Raw genomic sequence first — 26283 nt, 5'->3', positions numbered from 1 at the left:
CAGCAAAGCTATCTTGAAGCTAAATGGGTATAAAGGGATGATGGCCACTAATGGGTGGCCATGGTTACCTGTGAAGGTGCGACGGTCATCTTCGGAACTGTGCTCACTGAGGCATAGGCGGGTAGAACACACCAAATTGCCAGCAAAACAAGAACAGATATTGCAGTCAATATTAAACGATGTCCCATGACCTGAGAAAAAGAGAAAATGTTGACCCATTACATGCATTTATGAGTAAATCATAAATTAAAAATGTAATAGTTTAAGTTTTATTTTATTTTATTTTTTTTTAAATTTTTATTTATTTATGATGGTCACAGAGAGAGAGAGAGAGGGGCAGAGACACAGGCAGAGGGAGAAGCAGGCTCCATGCAGGGAGCCCGACGTGGGATTCGATCCCAGGTCTCCAGGATCGCGCCCTGGGCCAAAGGCAGGCACCAAACCGCTGTGCCACCCAGGGATCCCTAGTTTAAGTTTTAAAATAGAAATTCTTGAAAGATGACTTCTGAATATACAGACTAGAAAGTTAAATCTGTAACATTTATATTTTCATACTTACCTCCCACCATTTCTCTCTAAACCCCTAATGGCTAGTCTCACCAGACTGTTCCCTATTATCTGGGAATGTTTTTGGCTTCCCTTTCTGCCTCACTGCTCCTCTCCTTCTGGAACTTTGATCATCTCTCCAGAATCAGCCCTGATGCCATCTTTGAATTGAAGACTCTCCTGATGCCCTGGCAGGAATGACTAGGTCCTTGAAGACACTTGATCTGCTCCTTTTGCGCTCCAATTCTCCCCCATTTGATCATATACAGCATGACCTCAATCCCTCACCCCAGTTTTAGCCCCATAAGGCGCTAGTATGTTCTTCTGTAAAGAATAGGTATTTAGCCAGTGGAACTCATGGAAGGAATGAATTTGTTTATCCTCAAATATTGTGATACATGGTACCTACCTTACATTTTGGCTAAGTGGAATATGGGCTAAAAAATGAATACCTGACTTGTTCTAGGGCAGACAATTACAGGCTCTTTTTAGCCAAAAGCACTCTTCTTTCAAATAAGATCTCAGACAGAAGAGTAAACCAAGAGGCATATTAAAGCTGAACTACTCTGGTTGATGAGTATAGGGTAATGGAGGGGAGAGGGTAGCAGAGTGAACAGCTGTGGGGGAGTACATTCTCAAAAGTAGCATTTTTCCCCACAATTTTTGAGGTTTTATATTGACATGAATGGTTGTTAGGGCTATAAGCAAAACATGGTTAAGGAAGCAGTGAGAAAACAAGACCCTCCAACTTTTAGAGAGGGCATCAAAGGGAGGCACTTCTTCATGTGCTCTGTCCCAATGCCTAGTCAACAGTGTAGTTCCCACCCTCCAGTTCACTATCTAGGATGCCAAACTCTGACTTTTACTACTGGTAAAGAGACACAATTGAGGAAGGGATGGGAAGAACACACATGGGTCCTTTCCTGTGGAAGGCAAGGGCTTTGGAGTCAGGCCGAGGACTGAATGTGCTTAAAACAATTAAAAGTTCAGTAAGTATTAATTAATTAGTTGTTATTAGCTATTAATCCCTTCTTTTTAAAATTTTTTATTTATTTATGATAGTCACACAGAGAGAGAGAGAGAGGCAGAGACAGAAGCAGGCTCCATGCACTGGGAGCCCAACGTGGGATTCGATCCTGGGTCTCCAGGATCGCGCCCTGGGCCAAAGGCAGGCGCCAAACCGCTGCACCACCCAGGGATCCCTATTAATCCCTTCTTGAGGAGGCTCCTAAGAAGGTTCCTTAGAAGTCCTAGTGTCCTGTAGAGTACAGTTTGAAAAATGCTGCCCTGGAGGATATGATTTGTAGACCTTACTCTTTGGTGGGAATCTACCCAATGTTCTTATAAAGTTAAGATAACTAATCTCATATTAGAAATGAAAAGGGACGCCTGGGTGGCTCAGTGGTTGGGCGTGCCTTTGGCTTAGGTCATGATCCCAGGATCTGGGATCTAGTCCCACATCAGGCTCCCTGCGAGGAGCCTGCTTCTCCCTCTACCTATGTCTCTGCCTCTCTCTCTCAGTCTGTGTCTCTCATGAATAAATAAATAAATCTTAAAAAAAATAAAAAGAAAAAACGCAAATACAGTTCAAGACTCACTTTTTCTTTTTCCTCCGACAATACACGACTTCTGAAGATCTATACAGTGCATCTCCATACAGTTTTCCAAGAGTCCACTTTGTCCACATGAGCAAATTTTGTAACAACCAACTTCCCCTGCAGATGATGGCACCTGAATTAGTGTCCCTTGACGGACAATGAAATCAGAGGCTTCTCCCAATTTGCAACCTGTACAAACAAAAATAAGCTGAGAGAGATGGTATTGTTCTATAACATTAAAAATATTTTACATAAGTCTTATAGGCACTGTGTGGTACTAAAGATTATGTAATAGAACTTTCACTAAGTTGAAGAATTAGTTTGATTCACTGACCAAACTATTTCCTCTCATATGAAAAGTCTATGGTCCGTGAGATGGTGGTGATTACGGATCTATACCCCAAAGCTAGCTATAGTTCAGTACAAAAATGCTATAAGGTATGTTGTTCTTGTTGTTTTTTACTTCTTTAGGCTTACCAAGGATATTTAAAAAATCACAGATATTTTTAAAATGGACTATAAAAACTGATAATATTTTTAGAGTACACTTGGTCAGGAAAACTTTTAGTGATGGAAAGCATGCATATTATAAATTCAAAGTAAAGGTGAGTACTTCATTGGACTTAAGGAAAACCCATTCATTTCCAATTTTAACAAGATTTATCTTGACTCTATAGCTGATATATTCTGGTATTACACAGATATTATAAATGATCCTTTGAGACATCACAGTTATTTAATTATTTAATTTAATCTTCTATTCCTTTTTACTTCACAGATAATTCTTAAAAAGATTTTGTTGATTTATTTGAGAGAGAGAGAGCACTAGAGAGAGAGAAAGCATGAGTATGGGGCATAGGGAGAGGGAGAAGCAGGCTCCCTACTGAGCAGGGAGCCCAATGTGGGACTTGATTCCAGGACTCCAGGATCATGACATGAGCCAAAGGCAGATGCTTAACTGACTGAGCCACCCAGGTACCCCTATTTCACAGATATACTTATTTATTCATTTATTTATTTTTGTAAAGATTTTATTTATTTTTTCATGAAAGACACAGTGAGAGAGGCAGAGACATAGGCAGAGGAAGAAGCAGGCTCCTTGCAGATGAGCTCGATGCGGGACTCAATCCCAGGACTCTGGGATCACGACATGCACCAAAGGCAGACGTTCAACCACTGAGCAATAAAGGTGCCCCAAGATTTTATTTATTTTCACAGACATTTTTAAATGGTGATTTTAATATGACAAAGAAACATTTTCAATTGGGAAATAGGGAAAAGGAAGCAAAATGTTGCCACTGTACTCTAAAAGGATGCACAGAGATAAAGACATCAAAATCCAATGGGATAAATATTTCTTATTCAAGAGGCCTCCTGCATTTCAAAAAATAAATCAGTCTTAAAATCATATGCATCTCAATAAAACATTAAGCTTATGGAGATAACTGTACATTCCTTGAGTATGTCTTTTCTCCATATAACTAAAGGAAAGAAAAGAAAAAACATGAATAATGTGCAGTACACTTTTTCAAACATTACAACATGGGAGAGAATGTACAAAAAACTGGCTCAAGGTTTTCTTTTCTTTTGTTGTCAAGAACCCTGTAGCTCATCATGAGAATCAGTTTACAATCTAAATGATCATTGAAAATTACATTTGTCTTTGTCTTTTCCTGCCTATATAACTAACACATGTTTATGGGGAAAACCTCAAAATTACAGAAAAACATAACTTAGAAAGTAAAGTTCATTGTGAGCTCACTCCAAAGATAATCCTTATAAAGACATAACCAGCAGCACAAATCCACACTCACCCCACATCCACACCCATCTACGTCTTACCTTGAACACAAGAGTATGGAAGGCAGGGATCTCCAGACAGACACCCCTTCCGGTTTACCTCACAGAGCTCATTAGCAGGGCAAGGATTTGGGTTACAGGGATGAGTGACCTCTTCTACAATATTACCCAAAGTACTTGGCCCTGAAAAACCAAACACAGATCGGATTATCCAACCCAAAAAGGTAACAGAGGTCTGTAAATTATCTGAATTAATTATGGCTAGAATAAATGGAGAGCTTGTGAGTAGAAAGTGAGGCCTAATTCTAGTAAATTATCAAAACACAGAGATTCTCTGATCATTTGTGAATTTAGCATAAACATATATACATTCATTCACTTGTTTATTTACTGGGTACCTATGATATACTGGGAAAGGTTCTGAGCTTTGGAGGTACAGGAGTGAACAAAATAGACAAATCTCTATTGTAGAATTTACATTTGGGAAATAGACTAGGAGTATATGTATACATGTGTGTCTCTGTGTGTATAAATTTAAAAAGTTACCTAATGATAAGTAATAAGTAGTATAAAGGGATGGAAAGTGGTAAGTATACTTTGGATAGGGTGGCCAAATAGGTGCTTATGCCTAAGAGGAATAACTCTGCACATTTTACCATAAACTATAATAATTCATTATAGTAAGATGGATCCTGTACCATGATTATATTTGTCAACTTGTGAAATAATGACCATGGAAGAGTCTCACTTCATATAAAGTGTATGTGATATTTAAAGAGTGTTAAAATTCAAACAAAAACATTTCTTTAATTTTTTCCCTTCTACACATATATTTCACTGCTCAAATAGAGTCTAGGCTTGTGAATACATTAGTTTTGCTCACTTGATTTTAGGCCAGACTCAGACTGGGGCTAATAAAGGCATAAGGGTTCTTGGAGTTCATCTCATACAGCCCAATCTTTTTATAAATAAGGAAGCTGAGGTTGAAAGAAGTGGTCTGTTCAAAGCCACGGAGGTCTAAACTCTAGTACAATGTTTTTTTTATTGGGGGGGGTGCTATATTGGTCATAAAGGTTGAGGGACATAGTATGTTGGCCTTAAGAAAGTGTGGCTGATATCACGAGCTGCAAATCTAGCATCTACTCTTCTCTTCCTGCTTACTAATAATAGTATGACACAATGGGTTCACAGCTAAGAAGATCATCTTTCTCAGTTTCCCTTACAGCTAGGGTGGTTTTCCCTTACATTAGGACATGGTGCTTAGAATTCCAGGAGCCATGTTGAGATGATAAAGTACCTGAAGTAACTTTGATGATGGAAGCCAAACACTAAGGACAGTGTGGAAAGCAAAAGGAGCGTGGACTCTGGATGGTGGAGTACTGTAACAGCCCTGGGCTTACTTACTTACTTACTTATTTACTTTATCTATCTATCTATCTATCTATCTATCTATCTATCTATCTATCTGTTTATGGCTTTCCTTTTCTTTTACCCGTTGTTCTGTTATTTGCAGTAGAACTCAGTCCTAACAAAGGAAAACTAAATAGGAGCTGAATTCTTGGTCCCCCTTTCCAGCCAGCTCAGAGCACTAACGCCCCCTGGCGGCAGCAATAGACACTTTCGCTACCCTAACAACAGTGGTGTGTAGGAGTTCCCTCCGATTTCCAAGGCACAGGGTCCTCTCCTGCTAAGACACTCAGCTTCAGGATCCCTCAATGGGATACCCAACTTACTCTTCTAGCTCTTGGCCTAGCTCTTAGCAGAATTATTTTGGCAGAGACAAAAGTTGCATTTTCAAGTACTAACCCAGACCGTCATTCCTTACTCCCTCGTTGGTGGGTTGGTCTAAGCCAAGCTTGGCTCAGGTCCACTAATATTCTGAAGACTAAAAGCTAAAGATTCCCTAGGGGTAAATTCCACTTCCTGGTCAAATCATGACAATGATATGGAGCTGTTATCTAAGATGATTACCCCAGATTCATTGCTCAGAATTCTTGATTGACAATAGTACATCAGTTCCTTAGAATAAGATCATCACTTGTGCTTATGTATTTTAAGATGATAATTCTTTCCAAGGGCAAAAGGGCCAAACAAATAAGAGTCTGCAATTGAGATTGTATCATTAAACCACACATTTTCAGCAGATAGATGTGCATCCAAAGCAAACATGAAGGGCAGAGATGGAAGGGAGAAGTATTCAAAATCTAAAAAAACAAAGTACTTACTGAGGTATGTATCCAAAGGTATACAATTCTCTAGGTCATCTGTAGGTGACAGAAGCTCACAAATACTTTCAGCTGTGTGGTCTTCAGGGAATTTATTCTGGTCCCCACATTTCTTAAGAATCTCCACACAATCTGATCTTAAAAAGAAAAATACACACAAATCATCTCATGTTGTCTTGTCAACATCAATTCTGTTTCTGAAGCCTTCTAGAAGGTGAGTTTTCATAACAATGATTTCAATTGGTAGGTTAGAGTAATGGCAAAAGAAATCAGAAGTCAGAGAAGACTTCAGGTTGCATAGTAGTAAGTAATGTATTGTAATATCAAAGCATCCTTTCCTCTTATCTGAGATCAAAGGCCTCGCTCAAATTTTATACTCATACTGTTACTACGATCAATGTGGCTTGTCCCTGTTTTTGAAAGAAAATTAGGGCAGCCCGGGTGGCACAGCGGTTTAGCACCATCTGCAGCCTGGGGTGTGATGATGGAGTCCCACATCGGGCTCCCTGCATGGAGCCTGCTTCTCCCTCTGCCTGTGTCTCTGCCTCTCTCTCTCTGTGTCCTCATGAATAAATAAATAATTTTAAAAATTTAAAAAAAGAAAGAAAATTAAACTAGACTAGTCTGATTTGCTCTTTGCAAAATCCTTTCTTTCAGGACCTTATGCTTGCTTGGTTCTTCCTCCTTCTCTCCCATTCTCTTTTTAAATATTTTAAAAATTATCAACATTAAGGTGTTTGGCCCATAACAACTGGAAAGTACACTACTTTAAAATTTTCTTAGTCTTCAAAAGGGATTTGATTCTTTAAGTTTTCATGCTAAGAATCCATAGATTTCCCACTGGTTGCCTCTTGCTTGTCACTAAAGTTACTCTTCATCTTTCTCCTTACTCAGGTCTTCCCCAAGTCATGCCACAGAATAGATGTGGACACTGTTTAAGGTTGAAATAATATGCCATCAGTCATCAAGTGCCCCATAACACCAAGACACACACCAACAACTTAGGGGCTGGATAGTAACTTGGTTTTTAGAAAAATAGATGCTTGAAGATCAGGTGGCATAAATTACTACATGGTTAATGCTTCTGGTTTTACCCAGCACAGCAGCTTTTTTTATCTTTATCCTAGATCTCCTAAGCAAACAATTCACAAAATGTTCCCTAGAAACAGGCCCTAATGACTATATTCACTAATTCCTTTACTCATCAAACATGTATGGAACACCTACTGTGTATCAGGATTATGCTAATCCCTGAAGAGAAAAAGAGAAAAGAAGAGACAAGAAAAAGGAGTCACAAGGAAGAATAAATTCCTCAAGGAGAACAAACTCTAACAGAATAAAAGTACACATATTAAATATAAAAACAGAATTGCACATTGAAGGTACTCAATAAATGTTTCTGGAACTAAATCCCATGAGAGTAGTTCAAATAAAGGCCTATAGACATTTGTAGGAAGGATAAATTACTATTAGCTGGAGAGATCTGGGAAGATTCCATAGGAATGACATGCATCTGAGAGAGGCTAAGAAAGATAGGCAGTGGGTAAGTGAAGATGGAAGAGTATTTTAAGCAGAGGAGGAAATTTAACATGTGGGAAGTATAGGCAAAGGGAAGTGGTGGGAGAGAAAACTAAAAATAGGCTACAGTTCAAATCATGGTCTGAACCAAGACTGGAGAGTCATTACGAGGAAAGAAACTTACTTGCAAATAATACTTCCCCGGGATTTACTATGACAAGGTTTAATCTGCAGTGAACAAGCTATTGCTTTCCACATTTCTGGCTGACACTTCTTAATGTCAAGAACAGGTATGTTGATAAATGGCATCTTTATGCTTCCTTTCTCCCACAGCTTCATGTCATTCATGGCTCCTTGATCTGACTGAGCGTTACAACTCCTGAAAAGTTCTGTTGGCCTGAAAAGAAAAAAGGCCAGAAAGAATCAAGAGGCAATTATTTTCTAGAGAGAATAGGTAAAATCCTAACATACTGATGTAGCAGGAAAATCTGATTTTCTTAAGTACATACAACGCATCAAAGAATATCAGCTTTGAATGTATGGAGATTCAACGTAGACACATTAAGATTGTGACTACATCTTTCCTTTTTAACAAAGATTTTGTGATGCAGTTGAACTTTCAAAATGCTCTTTGTGGGGCTATCATCTTTAGATTGTACCATTTTTTCATATCACAAAGTAAATGATCCAACTTTTAGAAACAGATATAATATAAAAATGAAATATACAAACAGGACAGATGGGAGCTATACTTGTGGTGAACATGGCATGGTGTATAAAACTTGTCAAATTACCAAGTTGTACACTTGAAACTAATGTAACATTGTGTGTGAACTATACTCGAATTTAGAGTTTGAACAAATGACATCTTAGTATTATTATAAAAAAATAGTTTTGATCTCATGGTGTTTGGGAGACCATGCACCACACTTTAAGAAACACTCTTTTTTTCATTCACCTGTTTATAGACAGAGTCTGTGTCCAGTTTTCATGTGTCTCTTAATGGCCACAAATGGTATTGTTGGGGCATAATTTTCTAAGAAACTGCCAAACTATTTTCCAAAGTGGTTACACCATTTTACACTTTTAGCAGCAATGTATGAAAGTTCCAGGCACTTGGAACTGTTGTCAGTCTCTTTAGTTGTAGCCACTCTGCTGGCATGCAGTGGTACTCTACTGGTTTTAATTTGCATTTTGCTGATGACCAATCACATCAAACACCTTTTCATGCACTTATTGGCTATCTGGGTATCTTCTTTTGTGAAGTGTCTTTCTAGCTATTCACCCTCTTTAGAAAAAGTTGTCTTTTTACTATTGATTATAAAAGAGTTCTTTATATATTCTGGATATAAGTCCTGTGTCAGATATATGTATAACAAATATTTTCTTCCAGTTTGTGGTTTGCCTTTTCATTTTTTTAAAGATGTATTTATTTTAGAGAGAGAGAGAGAGCATGAGCAGGAGGGGCAGAGGGAGAGGGACAGAGAGCATCTCAAGCAGACTCTGCACTGAGCACAGAGCCCAAAATCGGCCTTGATCCAACAACCCTGAGATCATGACCTAAGGTGAAACCACCACTCAGGTAACCCCTCACCTTTTCATTTTCTTAATGGTATCTTTTGATAAACAAAATTTTTAAAATTTAAAAATTTATTTTATTTAGCTAAAATATTTTATTGGGATATAATTTACAAAGAATATAATGTATAGATCTTAAGAGTTCAGTAAGTTTTGAAAATTGTATTCACCCCATGTAATCAAAACCCCAAACAAAATATAGCATATTTCTATCACCCCATAGAGTTCCCTTATGATCCCCTACAGCCAGTTCCTCCTTCCAAAGGCAATGACTTTCTGATCTTTATCTCATAGATTACTTTGCCTATTCTTAGAACTTATATATATGAAATTATAAAGATTATATTTTGTGTTTGGCTTCTTCCATTCAACATAAGACTCATCCACGTATGGGGTTTATCAGTAGTTTGGATTTTTCCTTTTTCCTTGCTGTGTACTATTCTATTGTTTGGATACACCACAATATGCTCTTTCATTCTCTTCTTGATCCATGATTGACTTATTTTTCTCCAAATTCTGGATTCTTATGAATAAGGCTGCTGTATAAGTCTTTTTTTCTTTTTTGGGGGGACTTAGGTTTTCATGTCTCTTGAATAAATGCTTCAGAATGGGATTGCTAGGTCATGGAGTTGACTTTTTAAGACACTGCAAGAAAATTCTCCAAAGTGCTTAAACCATCTCATATCCTCATCGGTGAAGTATGAGGGCTCCACTTGCTTCACATGCTTCTCAGTCTTTTTTTTTTTTTTTTTGCTTCTCAGTCTTTTAATTTTAGCTATTCTAATGGGTGTGAAGAGGCATCTCACTGAAGTTTTAATTACATATTGCATAAATAATGACAAAGAACTTTTGCATATACTTAAATGTCTATTTTGATGTCTTCTTTGGTGAAAGACCCTTGAGATTTTTTTGTCCTTTTTTTTTTTTATTGGGTTTACTTTTTATTATAGGATTGTAAGAGTTACTTATATATTTTGGTTTCAAGTCCTTTGTCAAATTTGTGTGACTGTAAGTGTGCAAATGTGATACACTGAATATTTTCTCAAACTGTGGCCTGCCTTTTCAAATCTTAAATGGTGTCTTTTGGTGAACAAGTATTTATTGTTGAACCCTAACTCATTAATTTTTTCCTTTTATAATTAGTACATTTTGTCTCTTGTCTACAAAATCTTTGTTTACACCAAGGTTTTCAAGATATTCTGCTATGTTTTCTTCTAGAAGCTTTACATTTTCAGCTTTTGTTTTGTTCTAGTATCCATCTTCAGTTAATTTTATTTATGTATTTGTTGAAAGAGAGAGAGAGAGAGAGAAGGAATGAGCAGGAGGGGTAGAGGGAGGAGAGAGAATCTCAAGCAGACTCCATGCTGAACACGAAGCCTGACACAGGGCTCAATCTCATGACCCTGAGATCATAACATGAGCTAAAACCAAGAGTTAGACACTTAACTGACTGCACTGCTTAGGTACTCCTTAAATTAGTTTTTGTATATGGTGTGAGATTGAGGTTGAGGTTTTTTTTTTTTTTTTTCATACAGTCAACTGTTCCAGCAACAGTTGTTGAAAAGATGTGTTTTGTTTTGTTTTGTTTTTGCATTGAATTAACTTGCTCCCTTTGTTGAAAATCAATTTACTGTGTGTGGGTCTGTTCTTGCATCTCTGTTTTGTCCTACTGATCTATTTGCCCAAGCTTATGCCAATTTATATTGCTTCACTTTGTGTTGCTTTATAATTAGGGTCAAAATCAGGTACTGTAAGTTCTCCAAATTTGTTATTTTTAACAAATTCTTTCAGCTATCCTAGGTCCTTCATATTTTCAGTTGAATTTCAGAATTAGTCTGCCAATTTCTATTTTTAAAAGCCTGTTGTGGGGCAGCCCTAGTGGCTCAGCGGTTTGGTACTGCCTTCAGTCCGGGGCCTGATCCTGGAGACCCAGAATCGAGTCCCACATTGGGCTCCCTGCATGGAGCCTGCTTCTCCCTCTGCCTGTGTCTCTGTCTCTCTCGTGAATAAATAAATCAATCTTAAAAAAAAATAAAATAAAAAGCCTGTTGGGATTCTGATTGGGATCAGAATCTAGAGATCAGGGCAGCCCTGGTGGCCCAGCGGTTTAGCGCCGCCTTCAGCCTGGGGTGTGATCCTGGAGACCTGGGATCAAGTCCCAAGTCAGGCTCCCTGCATGGAGCCTGCTTCTCCCTCTGCCTCTCTCTCTCTCTCTCTCTGTGTCTGTCATGAATAAATAAATAAAATCTAAAAAAAAAAAAAAAAAAGAACCTAGAGATCAGTTTCAGAAAAATTAACATCTTAAAAATATTGAGTCTTCTAATTCATGAACATGGTACCTCTCTTTGTTTATTCACTGTCTTTAATTTCTTTCTATAAAGTTTTCTGGTTCTCAATATATAGTTCTTATACCTCTTTTGTTAGATTTACTCTATTTCATGTTTTTTGATGCAATCGTATAAATTTGTATTTTTAAAATAAATTTCATTTTCCAATTGTTTGTTGCTAACATACAGAAATACAATTGGCTTTTGTATGTTAACCTTGTATACTGTCACTTTATTAAATTTAAGGATTTATGGGGAGTTTGCAGATTTGAGGACATCTCCTTTCATGGTTCCCACTTTTCTGGGGTTTTCTACTCCTGCATCTAGCTACTCTGGCAGTCCTAAACTCTGATCTCTAACTCCTCAGGCCAAGACTAATGCTTTTTACTTGAATTCTTTATACCATGCAAGGGGGCTGAGAGTGCCCATGAAGGAAAAACTGGATAAATGTGCTCTCATGCAGTGTGGTTCTCTGTATTATGAGATACAGCCCCTCCTGCTTTTGGTCACCCTCTAATGTCTTTAAAACAATACTTACCAAATATTTTGTACAGAGTTCATAATTGGTACTTGCAGAAGTATTAGTTTGATACAAACTACTCCACCATCCCCAGAAGCCAGACTACACGCCCAAGTTTAACTTCAAACATTTCAGATTTCAAATTTATTCAATCTCTAAGCCAGGTCCTTATTGGCTAACACTCAATCATCAGCTGTAAAGATATCTCAATTTTCTTACTTGAAATAATATTCTGAATACCTTTTTAAAAATATTCTGAATGTTATTTTTTATTTTAAGATTTTACTTATTTATTTGAAAGAGAGAGAGAGAGCACAAGCAGGGGAACGGTAGAGGGAAAGGGAGTAGCAGGGAGCCTGATGCAGGACTCCATCCCAGGACACCAGGATCATAACCCGAGCCGAAGGCAGATGCTTAACCAACTAAGCCACCCAGGTGCCCCTATTCTGAATACTTTTAAAAGAATAGGATTTATGTTCATTTGAACTTCCTTCTGGCCCAACTGAATTATCCTTTTCCTCTTCACCCTCTTGATCTCCAGGCTGTAACTCACAAAACCAGCCCCTTCTTATTTAGGAACTCTCTCTCTGGCTTCTCTGATATCATGTTCTCTATGCTTCTGGATGTTTGTTCACCCATTCAGTTTTGGGCCCTTGTTTTTCTGAACATACTTGATACTTCAATAAAATACAAATAGGTAAGAAAATATTTTTTTGTATGAAGTAGGGAAATCACTGAGTGGGACCTTCAGACAGGTTGAAGTAAACTTCGTAAACTGTTGAAAAGAGGGCATTTGGATGACCAAATTGTTCACGGTGATTTATTCTGCAGTGGATTGTTTCCACTGGTTGTGTAATAGAAGGAAGAGGGGGAGAATGGTAGATCAAAGACAGAAAAGATTCTTTGAATTATAGATGCTTTAAAATCTTTAGTCTAGAAAGGATTTTGTTACAGTGCTTCCTTTCCCAGAGGTGATTTACTGGATGGGTTATAGCATTTAAAGATGAAATAATAAAAAAATACTACTTCCTTTTAACTTAGCACCAGAGTAAAAATCAGAGTAAAGTGGTCTTTTCACTTATTTAAAAACAAGATAATGATAAAACACTTCCATTCCGTGTACAACAGTTTGCTCTTACCTGTTGTTAAAATTAGTACAGTAAGTAAGATTTCTACAGCCCAACTGGCAAGGTTCCCGAACGTCTGCTAAACAGGTCAACATGGACACTTCCACTGGATTATATTCACAAAAACGATCAAACTCTTGCCAGCTCTGTGTGTTGCCCCAGCTCATGCTATAAAGTTTAGTGCACAGTTCTCTGAAACAAAGGCACAAATGCAGAAACACAGATGAGCCAAATGAATATTTGATTTCCATAAAACTCCAATTCTATAAACTATTATTTTAGAATATAAATAAGAAAAAAGTACAAAAGTCAAAAGACTAAAAATTATCTCCCATAATTTAGACCCATAAACTGAACCTTTCCATGAAAATGTTGGCCATCTTTTTGTCATCCTTCTCTTTCCTTTTTGCTATGGTTGCTACATAGCTCAGTGCTAACTGTAATATTTAATTACGGTATTTGTATATCCTTATTCTTGGCACAATTATATCTTCTAATTTCTGACCTCTCTTTTGCCTTTACGTAAAGTAAGGTAAGGCATATGTTTTGCCTCCACAAAGATAGATTCCCTTTTATTTATGTTTCAATCACAGGACATAAAACTGTGACATGGTCCTCAGATTTAAGAAGCTTTACAGACTCAGGGTTCACCAGTTTCTCCCTGAAAAATTATCCCGAAGCCACTTATATTCCTTAAGATAGGCCAAGATATCTACATGTAAAGGCTTATGAATTCCATAGCTTTTATATACTATTGTAGCTAATATATAACTATCTTATTTGCAGTACTTGATGATTACAAAACAACTTGTAAATAACTAAAATAATATCAGTACTATTTCCAAAGTGCTACACATAAGTTTAATTTTAAAAATTGATAAATGAAATAAAAATGTAAGAAACATAATACATGTAATATAAAATATGATACTACCAAAACATGTAAAATCACAAGAAAAATTCTCCACTCTTGCCACATTTTATTTGACTTTCATAATTAACCCTATGAGGAAGATGTCTTTACTTTTTTAAGTGTATTCATTACTCTACTAATGTTTACTGAGTGCCTATTTTGTGTTAGACCCTGTTCAAGGCACTGGATATGCAATGGGAAATAAGAGAGACAAGATCTCTGCTCTCAATGGAGCATTGAGCATTATAGAGATGAGGAAGCTGTGATCGAGTTAAATTAGGTACTTTGAACTGGAAACCAGTCCTTTCTCTAGTTCTTAACATTCTCTATAACTTTGGACAGACTTTTAATAACATTGCAAAGTTAGTTTTCTATATATAAGCTGGAATTAGACAAACTGATATCAACCATAAGATGATAACAATCATTTTATAAGGTTTCATATAAGAGGAAATAAGATGGAAGCAAACCATAAAACCTTATTATCAAGGTAAGGTGGGACACATGTTTCTTAGTGAGATTCTTCTAGGATGACATAGCAATTCTAGTCTCCAGTGACTTTAGAGCATAGACACTTTTAAGGACATTCAAAGAATTACTCAGCATTCCCCCATAAATAAATACATTTATTGACTCCTATCAGCAATCCAATGTCCTTAATCACAGGACTAATTTAACTTCTCTTAAGCTCTTAAGCTCTTCTGTTAATTTTCTTTGGATATTATCTAGTTGTTTTTTTTTAAATATCTTTGTTAAAGTTTGATGAGCTATTCTAGGCACAATTTTTGCTAAAGGTCCATTCAGTTTAGAAACCACAGGAAAAAACTGTTTCATTCCTAGTGATACTCATTTCAGGATATTCTGGTAATATGTGGTCCATTTTCACCTAAAATATCCTTAATAAGGCAAACTTCTGTTACCTGTGTTCTACCACGACCTTAGTTATCTCCATTTATTCTTGTCTCTAGATTGTTTCTTCCATCTTCTATTTGTATTATTTTATCCCTACATGAATCATCCAAATGAATGACAATATAACTGCAGTCTAACTTTGAGTATAAGTGCCAATCTAGATCATTCACCAATATATGCAAAGGTTAGTTACAGTTCAAAGTTTCATAATTTAACAAACAGAATATCCCTTAGATGTCACATCCAAACATCTTCTAAATTGTAAGCTTATTTAAATGATGACCTTGGGGGTAGAATCCACGTTGCATCATCTTTAAATATTTATTGCCCTGCCAATGTTAATCTTCTATACCCCAAAACTGATTTCTTTTAGCAATGTTTAAAAACAATGTTTTATATACACATGACGCTCATTAAGTATTTGCTGGATGAAAGATTTTATATCTTCTAAACGCTTAAGTCTACACAATGCAAAAATATGGCACACATTTGCTAGACTTAAAATCACTAATTAAAATGTTATTTTCTACTGGTTTTAATAAAGGAAAATGAGATACTGACCTACATGTTGAAGTGTTTGCTTTAGAACAACAATGCAATTTAGCCCCATCAAGGCCTGTAGAGGGAGGAGGGTGTAGGGTGACTCCAGGATGAACAGACTGTGAGCTTTCAAGAAAACACTGCCAAAGAGGATCCTGAGGTAAAGGCTGAGTCTTACAACCCTCGATGAGGCCATCAACAATTTCCATTTCTGTTTTCTTAGACATCAGAATTCTCTTGCAGGCATTTTGGCAAGCATGGTCTTCAGCTCTGTCACAGCAATATAAACCTACATTTTCAGAATATATATGACTTAATTAGCTGATTTTATGTCATGCACTGCTCAGAACAGAAGAACATGATGGTGTACTGGTAACACTACTACTCAGTCATATGTCAGTATCTGCAGTACACAGGGCCTACGAATTCTCGCTCCATTACTTTGTAGTGTAACAAATAACTGAAGGACTAAGATGGACTAGGTATCTATTACCAGAATTTACCACTGTCTCCAAACATGGGATCTTTAGCACCAATCCCACAGAAATGAAAAATCCTACACCTAAGAAGTCTTTACATGCGAAGTATCTTATGTTCCTGGAAAAGGTATTACAGATCAAACTGGAATTATTTCGTGTTAGAAATAACTCCCTAAAAGGGATTATATCGGGCAGCCTGGGTGGCTCAGCGGTTTGGCGCCACTTTCAGCCCAGAGTGTGATCCTGGAGACTCGGGATTGAGTCCCACGTTAGGCTCCCTGCATGGAGCCTGCTTCTCCCTCTGCCTGTGTCTCTGCCTCTCTCTGTGTGTCTCTCATGAAAAAATAAATAAAATCTTAAAAAAATAATAATAAAAAGGATTGTGTTCCTGACAGAATGAAAGAGATGACTAATTTCAATAGCAAAGACCACAAAAACCATATTTCATCACATTCTAGGGTATAAAGCTTTTGTATACCTGTGCAAGTTAATTTAAGTTGTAATTTAAATAATATAATAGCAAACTCTGACAAGATGTCAAGTTGCTTCTGCTCCTGCCTTTAAGGTGAATGAAGGAAAAAAAAGAAAAAGAATGAAGGTTGAGGCACCTGGGTGGTGCTGTCAGTTAAGTATCTGACTCTCGGTTTTGGTTCAGGTCATGATCTCAGGGTCTGAGATGGAGCCCACATAGGCCCCGTGCTCAGTGGGGAAATCTGCTTAAGGTTCTTTCTCTTCCTTTTCCTCTGCTGCACCTGCCCTCATGCACATACTCTCTCAAATAAATAAATCTTTTTTTTTTAAATAAATCTTTAAAAAAAATAAAATGAATGAAGGTTGTTTGTGGCAGATGTCATCGTCTGATTTTCATCATACAGCCACACCACAGAATGCTATAAGCATCAGAGTTCTCCTTTAGATGCTGGACAAGAGGGCACATATCATTGCTTCTGGGTTTACAAAAACAAGTCTCACAGTATCTCACTGTGAATCAAAACAATGGCATCGGCTTATAAATCTTGTACGTGTTTTGTCAGTTTGGTTTAATTAGTCAATTGTTTAAAGTGTGTTCACCTCTAAATCAAGAAAATGGAGTAGAGGATGTATGAAGCTGAGACTCTGAAGACCATACAAGGTGCAGGTTCATTAGGAGGCCCTGATTTTCAAAAGTATCAGGATCTCTTCTCATTTTTATGATGCTTTTATTATAAAAGTAATAATTATTCATTATAAAAATTCAAACATTATAAAAACATATAATGTGGAATAGGTATATAACTAAAAATGTATCATACTCTACAGTTAGTTCTGCAACTTGACTTTTTGGTTTACTATATCTTGGACTTCTTTCTAGATAAACATACTTTTTTCTTTATGTTGGTTATATAGTATTGTTATTATACAGATATATAATTTACTTCATTAATTTTAGTCAATACCCTATTGATGAGTATTTCTAATTTTTTTCTATTGCCATCAGTGTTGTAGCAAACATTCTTTACAGGCGTATACATATTTTTGTAAATTTATAAGTTTTCTTGAAGGACAAATTTTGAGAAATGAAATTGCCAGATTAAAAGGTATGATCATTTGAAATTCTCATGGTCATAACCCAAGTTCCTTTCAAAATATCCATACCAATGAATTCTCCCATCCCCAAAACAGAGTGCCTGCTTCCTCATACCCTTGACAGCTCTACCTTTCTTGGCAGCTATCAGCTGTAATAATACCCAATCTGCCAAATCTAAATACCAAAGGAAGTCTGGTGTTTCCCAAATGACTGAGACTAAAGATATCTACAAGGATTTACTTCCTTTTTTTTTTTTAAACAGGCGCCACAGCATGGAGCCCAGTGCAGTGCTTGAACTCACGACCCCAAGATGAAGACCTGAGCTGAGATCAAGAGCCGGACACTTAACTTACTGACACATCCAAGTGCCCCAAGAATTTACTTCCCTTTAACAAATTGTTTTACCAAAGATTGAAATGAGAGGAATATGTCCATTTTACTTACTATCTGTTGGATTCCTCATTGGATAAGATTGGGTATAATTGTTCACACAGTGTATTAATTGGGGACTAATAGAGGCACAATAATTTTCCACTGCTTTGATCTGAGATGGACCAGGAGAAGAGTCTGTTCGAAAGATGGCTTGACAGTATTCTCGGCAGTTTGTGTGATGGCCTGCATAACTGCAACAAACTGAGCCCACTATGGGGGAAAAAAGGAGATGATGTTGAAATGGAAACAGCCATTTGCTAACAATAAAACATCATAATATTAATAGAACAAAATGTACCTTTTTGAATTTGAGAAATAAAACCATGGCACAGAAGATAGGCATAGTCATGAGGACATTCAGGTGTTCACTGGTATAAGAAAGTCATTATTTGTCAACTTACAGTCTATATAGTGTAGTGGTTCTCATCAAGAGCTGTACCATCCTTCTGAAAGATTCTGGAGGCATGTGCAAATGTTTCTGGTTTTCATGATGATTGGGGACTATTGCTGGCATTTAGTGCATGGGGTCAGGGTTGTTAACTGTTCTGTAATGTACAGGTTAGTCTCACACAACCAAAACAGTTTCCCAAAATGCCAATACTGCTCATGCTGAGAACCACTGAAACAGTTTCTTTCCATGTTAGATTTGTGGAGATTTATAAACAAAGCAAGACAAAACCAAAATAAAACCAGACCCCGAATGCCTCACATTTATAAAATAGGACCAGTAAAAACTAAGAGATCCTAGGCTCATTTCAAAAATTTGATAGTTATATAACTGTATATCTTGAAAAAAATCTTGAAAGTTCTATTCAATTTGAACACCTCTAAGAACATGCCTAAGTTGAAACGGTCCTTACCTCACAACTGATATGACCGGTTTTAATACTGAAAAGTAAAACTTATCTTTGAAGTACATTTTTTGATTTGTGTATTTTTAGAAATCAAGGGGGACCATTTTGGGTATTTTGGGGGAGCCAGATGAGTGACTGGGGGTGCAGATGTGGGATTTATACTGGAGAAGACGAAGAGACCCACATAGGAGAGGTTAGGGGGAGGTTGAAGGGAATCAAAAGGGCAGGAAGGGCAGGAAATCAGTAAGAAAAATCTCTGATAATTATTAGAGTTTATGGAGGAACCAGAATCAAGTTTCTGGTGAGGTATGGCAGGAAACGGGTAGAAAATCTCTGATAATTGTTAGAGGTTATGGAGGAACCAGAATCAGGTTTTTGGTGAATTCCACAGAGCAGGGAATGAGCAGGGAATTCAGGCAACTTCCAGAAATAATGACAATGATAAAATTATACACAAATTAAACTAGGGCTGAACTGATACAGGATAGGCCTATTTCCTGCACCAGGAAACTGTTGTACACTTACTGTGCCACCTGTTTTTAACTTATAATTACTACTTATTGTGCTCATTGCTGAACTGTTCAATTTCAACATAAAGAATAATTAATGGCTACATTTATCACCATTAACTTTAGGATAAACTGAGGCATGGGGGTGGGGAATACTAAGGACAGATGAGACAAGTGAGAAAAAGCCAAGGACGCTCATCTTCTGATTCCTCCTTTAGGCTGGCTTCCTCACCAGTGGGGGAGGACAGAGATTACTGTGAGACTATCTTGGAAATTGTGAACTAAGCCCTAATTAGAGAGGGATAGAAGATAAAGTATAGCCAGCTACTGTTTCTTATTCTTTGATCCACTGAACTGCCAAGTGAATCCAAACAATTCTTCTATTCCTCAGCTCAGCTGTTAACTGCTCTCACTACTCCCTTCACCTGGGATGTCCTTCCTCCAATCTCCACTGTTTATATCTTGTCCATGTTTCAAGGCCCAGCTCAGCTACCAACTCCATGAAGCCACTTCTAAGTGCCCCTGCAGCATGTGATCCCTCTTTCCTCTGAACTCCCACAGTACTTTTATCAGTGACACTAGCCCATATCCTGTGTCTGTCTCCACAGAGCTAGTAGTCAGTAAATGTCTGCTGAATGAATTGACAGGCAGTCCTTGGCAAGTGCTACGCTGTTATCACCTGGGAATGCTTAATTTTGGCAAGTAATTTTATTTATTCAAGTGGGGCATGACCTTCCTATCTAACAATAGTTATCTGCTTTGTAAATCTGCAGGTAAGACATAGCACTTGTCATAATTCATGAATAGCCTGAACTCCGCAGAGAAAAGAGCCTATCAGAATCCTGCTGGGCCTTCAGGTAGTTTACTAACAGCCCATGTCATAATGCCAGGTCTTGGCAATACAGCTAAATTGTACTCTGTAAACCGTGTTTTGCTCTTTGGACTGCTCACATAACCATTGACAATATACTTACTTTCATTTCTGCTAATGCAACTGAAAAGAGCATTCTGTAAATTAAAGAAAAACAAACAAATTAACCACCACGTAGAATTTCTAATTTTATTCCACTCTATGTACATGAAAATCAGAATATCAAATTATTTAATTCTTCTTTAAATCCAAGGAGGAAGACAAAGAAGCTGAGATGGCACCCTGGTGAAAAAAGGGAAACCATCTTCTTACACAATTATTGGGAGTCAAGTTTTTTTTTTGTTTTGTTTTGTTTTTGGAGTCAAGATTCTCATCCTGAGCCATAAGCTGATCACATTATAGCAAACCAAAGCTGTACCTATGTGTGTATGTGCAGTAGCCTTACAATGTATTCATCTCAATTATATCTTGCAGTATATAAGAGAGCTCCCAGAAGATAATATAATAGAAGGCATTTAGGGAAATAGAGATTTCATGTAACCATTGCATTTTAGAGTTGAAAGGTCCTTAGGGATCATCTTTAATTGTTTTCAAATATGGCCATGCCCCAGAATTACCTGGGCTTCCTAGGCCTTACCCTACACTACAGAATCAGAATCTGGGAATGAACCACAGAAATCTAAATATTAAACAAGGCTTCAGAGATAATTCTCATGTGATTGTTGAATTGCTATATTGTATTCCCGAAACTAATATAACACTATACTGGAACTAAAATAAAATTTAAAAAGATGATTCTTATGTAGCCACCCTGGGAATTTAGAGAATCTTTCTACCATTTTAAAGATGAACAAGCTGTTTCCTTAGAAAGACTGCCCAAGGTCATAGAACAAGTCAAAAGCAGAGTCTGAGACCAGAATTAGTATTTCTATAGTTCTTATATCATTGTTCAGAAAATACCACACTGTGTTGTCACTGCAAGGAAAACAAGAAGTAAAACGACAAAAAACAAAAAATATCTTGTTTAAAGTGATTTGGATATTCAGGGCTTGTCAGCTATGATTAATATCCCTTAAAATTGGAAGAGAATTTTTTTTTAGAATTTTAGGAGTCATCAGGTTTAAGAGAATGAATTCTTAGAAGAAATAATATGGGCATAAATAAACGGTAGATGGAAATCTAGTGCTCTTTAAGTTGAATAAAGATGACTTTAGCTTTTAATTGTAGCTAAATTACAAGCCAGCTATGTGATCTGGACTTTTAAAGGACCAGCTTTACTGACATTTTAAAATCTACCTTCAAAGATCCATCTATGTAGCTGTGTGAAGTTATACTGCATTCATTTTCTCCACTAAAGAATATTCTACTGTAGAAATAAACCATACTTGATTTATCCATTTAAAGCAAAACAAAACAAAAAACCCATACTTCATAGATAAGGGCTAATGAATTTATCCAGTATGAATTCTTTCTGTTAGAGATTGATCATCAGCATTATGAGTGAAAAGCAAACATTTTTGGTACTAATGATCTTTTCTACATCTCTCTTCATCCATGTTTCTTTGACTTTTTACCTACCTGTAAAAGATAGCCACCTATTTTGGTTCAGTGGTTTTAGGAACATTTTCCATAAAATGATCTAAATCAATATTAAAATGCAATCTACTAGGGCACCTGGGTGGCACAGTCAGTTAAGCGTCCAGCTCTGGATATTGGCTCAGGTCGTGATTTCAGGTTCATAAAATCAAGCCCCCAGTTGGATTCTACACTGTGTGTGGAGATTGCTTAGAATTGTCTCTCTCAAAAAAAAAAAAAAAGTATTGTCTCTCTCTCTCTCTCTGCCCTGCCTCTCACCATTTCACAACTCCCCCCCCCCAAAAAAAAAAAAGAACACAAAAAAGCAACCTACTACCAACTTACCAGGCCCTTTTGATTCTCATTGTCTTTTTTTTTTTTTTGTCTTTCTCTTTTTAATAAACTGGTTGCTGTTTTGGGTTTGACTTTTTTGACCTTGTACCTGAAGGAATGTGTTTATTATCTTGGTGGCCATTCTGGGTCAAATGGCCTGATTTCCAGTTTTGCTATTCTTCCAGTTACTCATACAAGTCTACAGAGCAGTAGTTCTCAACTGGGAGTAATTTGCTTTCCAGGGGACATTGGGTGTGGAGGAGGAGGGTGTGTGCTACTAGCATCTAATGGGTAGAGGAGTCCAGAGATGCTGCTCCACATCCTACAGTGCACATGGCAGCTCTCCCACAACAGCAATTAAAAAAAAAAGAGAGATCAAAATATCAATAGTGCCAAGGTTCAGAAACCTTGTTCTAGAGACAAATTTGTCCAAGCTGGATTTTTTGAAATTTGACCTTACAAGTGAAAGAAATATCATTCTGAGTTGGCCTGATGAATCACTTAGCTTCAGAGAAAGATACTAAAGGACACAAAACTGAAAAAAGTCAGAGATCATCTAATTCAACCCCTTATTTGACCAAAGCCAGGGATGGAGGCCTAAAAAGGAGAAATACTTAGAACTTTAGCTTTCATCTACAAGTGGGTTGGCAAACTATGGCACATATGCAAAATCTTGCCTGCTGCCTTTTTTTTTTTTTTTTGCAAATAAAGTTTTATTATAATAGTCACACTCATTTATTTACATATTGTATATGGCTACTTCATGCTACAATGGTAGAGTTGAGTAAACAGAGGCCATATAAACTGTAATCCTAAAATATCTGGACCCTTTATAGAAAAAGCCTACCAACCCGAGGTAGAAGGAGGTCACAATTGTCTTCCTCGATGTCACATCCAGAATTCAGAAATGTTCCTCAAGCACTTCTGATTTTCTCTTAATGTTCATTGATAGACCTTTCATGGATAGGTTTACCTTATTTTATTGAACTAAAAGCATTTATATTTCCACACAGCAGTACCTCCAGTATTAATAAATACCATTTTTTTACACTTCTACTTTAATGTTTATTAATTTTAAGGTTTTAAAGAATGGTCCTTCATTCAAGTATACCAGTATTTGATGAATTCATCAATTCTCTGTTGCTTACTTTATACTCATCATGATTTCAAACTCTGCTCATATCCCCCTCTTTGATAAAACATTCCTAACCTTAGATAACTATAAGTAAGTATAAACTATACCTTAGGTAACTGTTTGTAATGTGTAAGCTATAAGTAGCTCTACCTTTTCAATGTTTAAACTATTGCTGATTAGTTTGACAGGGTTTAAGACATATACATAATCAGTTACACCATTAACTTATAATTTCTTCATTTCTTAAGACATTTGTTTAGTCTTGGCTAAAGCCAATTCTTAAGTCTTGCAAATGCCTGGTCACCATCTGGTGGCAAAGGAAGTTACTGAGGCTTCATAATAATGTATGGAGCCTCTTTTGACCTTCTGTCAATACTATACCCATGCTGTCTCCATATAACAGCTTCTTCACTCTGCTCATCTTACTCTAGAATTGATAAAAATTGCAGTGTTAAAAAAATTGCAGTGTTACCAAGATGAGGATCTACCACAACCTCAGAGACCCAAAGAACCCAGCAGTGTGCTGGAGTTGACAGTATTTTGAGGGATCTTCAAATCCAAAAGCCTTCACTATCCAGCTGGAGAGAGAGATGTACACAGTAAACAAAAGGCAGAGCAGAGCTAGAACACAGACTGCTCTCTCATGGCACTACACTGTAAGAAGATGGATTATTTTTCCAAATGCAGCCAATGCAAGGTTGAATTTATGTCCACAGAATAATTAGTGTTTTTTTTTTTTGAATAATTAGTTTTTAACAGTCTCCCATTTTTAGAATCAGCACATTAAATTGTGGGGAAAACATCACTTCTTGAGATTCATAATATTTCTCTTAAAAATATTTTGATCACAAGGGGCGCCTGGGTGGCTCAGTTGGTTAAGCGTCTGCCTTTAGCTCAGATCATGATCCCAGGGTCCTGTTCAGTGGGTAGCCTGCTTCTCCCTCTTCCTTGCCTGCCACTCCACCTGCTTATGCTTGCTCTCTGTCAAATAAATAAATAAAGTCGTTTAAAAAAATTGATCATGAAATCTTTCCTTAGGTAGCTACTTCCAGTTCCCTGCTCTATTCCCAATGGTTTTAGAGAATTGCAGCAAGCCCTTCCACCTAGTGTTGGGAGCAGGGAAGTAGGGGGCAAACCAGGCAGAAAAAGTAAAAACAAAGTAAAATCCAAGTCAAGGGAACCATAGTTATCCTTCAAGCCACATTGATCTTCCTTTGCGGGAAAAGCCATCAGGGTACAGCTGGGAGGTAGACTTTCCTGGTCCAAACACTTGCTCACAAGAAGGCTCTGTGGATTCATTTTCTGTCCCAGCCACATATACTTTTCCATTTCTGGGACTTCTTTTTTCCTTTCTAACATTTCTCCATTTGCTCACTTGTCTCAATGACAAGGATGAGGAAAACTAAACAAATACTGATCATATGAACCTCATTAAAAAAAAAAAAGGTTCATTTTGGATGTTTTAGTCACTTCTGGACAAAGATCCAAAAGAGCACTTTTATGAACTGTTATTTAATGTTCCCTGTTCGCAAGGCTACAAGTTAAAAGTAAAGGAGAAAAAAAAATAAAAAAAATAAAAGTAAAGGAGATGCTCTGTTCCTAAGGCCTCAATAAATAAAATGTTTCTCTTTCATAAATGGACTGAAACTTCTTCCACTTTGAAATTTTGCATTTCATATGAGGAATCTAGCTTATCATATGCTAAGTTGGAGAGATTAAATAATTGACCTATTCTATTCTATTCTATTCTATTCTATTCTATTCTATTCTATTCTATTCTATTCTATTCTTAAATAAGTGCTAGGCCCACTGTGGGACTTGAATTTACAACCCCAAGATCAAAAATCATATACTTTACCAACAGAGCCAGCCAGGTACCCCTAAATAATTGATCTTTAAAAACAAACATGGTTGTAAGCCTCTACAAGATGTTTTTTCCTTGTTGTGGACACCATGGCTTTTTAGTCAAAAAGTTTAAGTGACCAGAATAAGCATTTAATATCATGATATGGATATCACTAGACAAGTGATTTAGTTTCTGCCTTCCAAATAATAAATATCATTTCAAGAGTTAGATAAAAAAACATCAAAAGTTGAAATAAGAATAATAGGTCTAGGGGCATGTGGGTGGCTTGGTTGTTGAACATCTGCCTTCGGCTCAGGTCGTGATCCCGGAATCCTGGGATCAAGTCCAGCATCAGGTTCCCTGCAGAAAGTCTGCTTCTCTCTCTGCCTATGTCTCTGATTCGCTTTCTCTCTCTGTGTCTCTCATAAATAAATAAATAAAATCTTAAAAATAAAGAATAATAGGTCTAGACTGCTCAAAGAAGTTTGCTCATTATCACCAGAGCATCCAACCAACTGGAAGCAAATTCAAGTGCAAGTAACATTTGTAGAGTAACACAAGGTCTAGAAGGAGCTCAGCAAAGTGTGGTAAAATGATGGCAGTGATGGCTCCAGTTCTTTACATTTCCCTCTATTTCTCTCACTTTAACTCTGGACTTAGCCACATGATTTGCTTTGGTCAAGTGGACAGTAGTAGCAAGCTTGAGGCAACCAGAGGCTTGCACTGAGACTTGCATCTTTTTTACTTCTTCTCTTGGACCCCTGTCACCACCACAGGAACATGCTTGAGCTAGAGGGCTAGAAGAGACACATGGAGGAGAGCTGAGCTTAGCCAAAAGCATCCTTAAAGAAGCTAGGGTCAGGCTGACCTGTGAGTTAACTGCAGAAGCATGAATAAGCCCAGCCAAAATCCGCTAAGCTTGGCTGGATCAGAACTGCCTTAGATTTGTAAGAAACAAAAAACTGTTATTGTTTCAGGTTATGAAGTTTGGGGATAGTTTGCTATACAACAGTATTGTGATAACAGATACAGAATTCAGTGCTTTCTGTACTCATTCTGAGAATGCCTAATTCGTAGA

At 37.1% G+C, this 26283-nt stretch overlaps 1 protein-coding gene across 4 annotated transcripts in view; it reads right to left on the bottom strand.

Moving 5' to 3' along the window:
* The window catches only part of RECK (reversion inducing cysteine rich protein with kazal motifs), an 89052-nt gene that overhangs the window by 33989 nt on the left and 28780 nt on the right, over positions 1-26283 (bottom strand). For all 4 annotated transcript variants that reach the window (XM_077912517.1, XM_077912519.1, XM_077912518.1 and 1 more), the window contains 9 exons: positions 20420-20453; positions 18095-18292; positions 15626-15893; positions 13252-13431; positions 7872-8084; positions 6170-6306; positions 3987-4127; positions 2145-2333; positions 69-191 (listed from right to left, as the gene is read on the bottom strand). In XM_077912517.1, coding sequence (XP_077768643.1) covers positions 69-191; positions 2145-2333; positions 3987-4127; positions 6170-6306; positions 7872-8084; positions 13252-13431; positions 15626-15893; positions 18095-18292; positions 20420-20453 — 1483 coding nt within the window. The remainder of the gene's footprint in view (positions 1-68; positions 192-2144; positions 2334-3986; positions 4128-6169; positions 6307-7871; positions 8085-13251; positions 13432-15625; positions 15894-18094; positions 18293-20419; positions 20454-26283) is intronic.

The sequence above is a fragment of the Canis aureus genome, chromosome 10 (assembly GCF_053574225.1).
Source record: "Canis aureus isolate CA01 chromosome 10, VMU_Caureus_v.1.0, whole genome shotgun sequence".
Classification (NCBI taxonomy): Eukaryota; Metazoa; Chordata; class Mammalia; order Carnivora; family Canidae; genus Canis; species Canis aureus.
Note: the sequence above shows the minus strand (reverse complement) of the source record. Positions and strands in the feature narration are given on the sequence as shown.